Source organism: Geospiza fortis, unplaced genomic scaffold (assembly GCF_000277835.1).
Source record: "Geospiza fortis unplaced genomic scaffold, GeoFor_1.0 scaffold15, whole genome shotgun sequence".
Taxonomy (NCBI): Eukaryota; Metazoa; Chordata; class Aves; order Passeriformes; family Thraupidae; genus Geospiza; species Geospiza fortis.
Genome location: NW_005054778.1, coordinates 89,587 through 91,278, shown reverse-complemented (window position 1 = coordinate 91,278; position 1,692 = coordinate 89,587). Strand labels below are relative to the sequence as shown.

The following is a 1,692-nucleotide window of genomic DNA, read 5'->3' as shown; positions in this document are numbered from 1 at the left end:
GGGCTGATGATGTGCTGCTGCAGCAGGAACTGCGCCACCTCCACGATGTTGTTGAAGGAGCGCCGCAGGATCTTCTCGGCCCAGTCACACGTCAGGGCACACGCGGCCTCCGTCACCTCGGCGCTGTAGGAGTGAGCCAGCTCGGCCAGCTCTGCCTGCTGGGGACAGCGACAGCGACATCAGACAGGGACAGGGACACTGTCACCTTGCTGCTGTGGGACTGTGCCAGCTCGGCCAGCTCTGCCTGCTGGGGACAGCACGGGGACATCACTGAGGGGACAGGGACAGGGACGGGGACATCACTGAGGGGACAGCAGGGTGGGGACACCAACACCTCACTGCTGCTGTAGGGCTCTGCCTGCTGGGGACAGGGACGGGGACAGCAGACAGGGACAGTGTGTGAGACCAGGGACAGGAGGACAGCAGGGAGGGGACAGCAGGAGGGTCATGGAGCAGGGCAGGACATAGGGATGAGCCCACGGAGCAGGAGGGGACACCGGGATGGGGACGGGATGGGATTCATGGAGCAGAGCAGGACCTGCATCCCATTATCCCATTATCCCATTATCCCACTATCCCATTATCCCACTATCCCATTATCCCATTATCCCACTATCCCATTATCCCATTATCCCACTATCCCACTATCCCATTATCCCACTATCCCACCCAAACTCACCGTCTCGGTCACTTTGAGGTCCAGGCTGGGCAGGGGAGGAAGGCTGACCACGGTCTTCCTCCGGATCCCCCCGTAGCAGTACGTTGGGAAGAGTCAAGGATTTTTCCCAAGCCCAAAAAACCAGGAACCAACCCCTGAAGAACCCTCAGGAATGGGGAAAACTGGGGAAAACTGGGGAAAACTGGGGAAAACTGGGGAAACCAGGAAAGGGAAAAAATCGGGGAAAAAAAGGGAAAAAACCAAGAAAGAAAAAGGAAGAAAACGGGAAATAGAGCAGCTGGCACAGGGATTCCAGGCCAAGGAAGGATATTTGGACTGGCCACGGCCCCCCAGGCGCCGCGCTTTGATGTTTGGGAAGATCTCGCGGATGATCTTGCCGAAGTTGGCCGTGCTCAGCGGGCGGCAGCCCAGGTTGTCACAGTAACGCCTGCGGGGACAGAGGGGTGACACGGATCAGGGACAGGGCAGGGAACGGCACCAGGGCCTGGGGACACGGGGACACAGCGCACCGGGACACGGGGACATGGGACACCAGGACAGGGGCGTCCCCAGGGAGGTGGGGACACGGGGACATGGGACACCAGGACAGGGGGGTCCTTGGGACACGGTGACACGGTGACACGGTGACGTGGGACACCGGGCTCACTTGTAGGCGTCGTAGACGTCCTGCTTGGGCAGGCAGGTGTCCGTGTGCTCCTCCAGGTGGTTGCGGATCCAGCTGCAGGCGTGCATGTGCTCGGCCGTGCCCAGCGTGCTCAGCTCCAGCGAGGAGGAGCTGCTGCTGCTGCTCCAGGGGCACACGGGCAGGGAAGGGAGCCCGTCAGCACCTCTGTGCCAGCACCTCCGGGCGATGGACCCGCCCTGGGGCATCCCTGTGCCTGCCCTGGAGCATCCCTGTGCCAGCCCTGGGTGATGGACCTGCCCTGGAGCATCCCTGTGCCTGCCCTGGGGCATCCCTGTGCCAGCCCTGGGTGATGGACCCGCCCTGGGGCATCCCTGTGCCAGCCCCGGGC

General features: G+C 62.4%; 1 protein-coding gene across 1 annotated transcript in view; it reads right to left on the bottom strand.

Annotated features, from left to right (window-relative positions):
• Positions 1-5: 5 nt before the first annotated feature.
• Positions 6-1,692, bottom strand: part of RFX5 (regulatory factor X5) — a gene marked incomplete at its 3' end in the record, with an annotated part of 2,815 nt that continues 1,128 nt past the window's right edge. The window contains exons 4-7 of the mRNA XM_031065434.1: positions 1,326-1,463; positions 990-1,106; positions 680-761; positions 6-158 (exon numbers count right to left, since the gene is read on the bottom strand). Of these exons, the coding sequence (XP_030921294.1) occupies positions 6-158; positions 680-761; positions 990-1,106; positions 1,326-1,463 (490 nt within the window). The remainder of the gene's footprint in view (positions 159-679; positions 762-989; positions 1,107-1,325; positions 1,464-1,692) is intronic.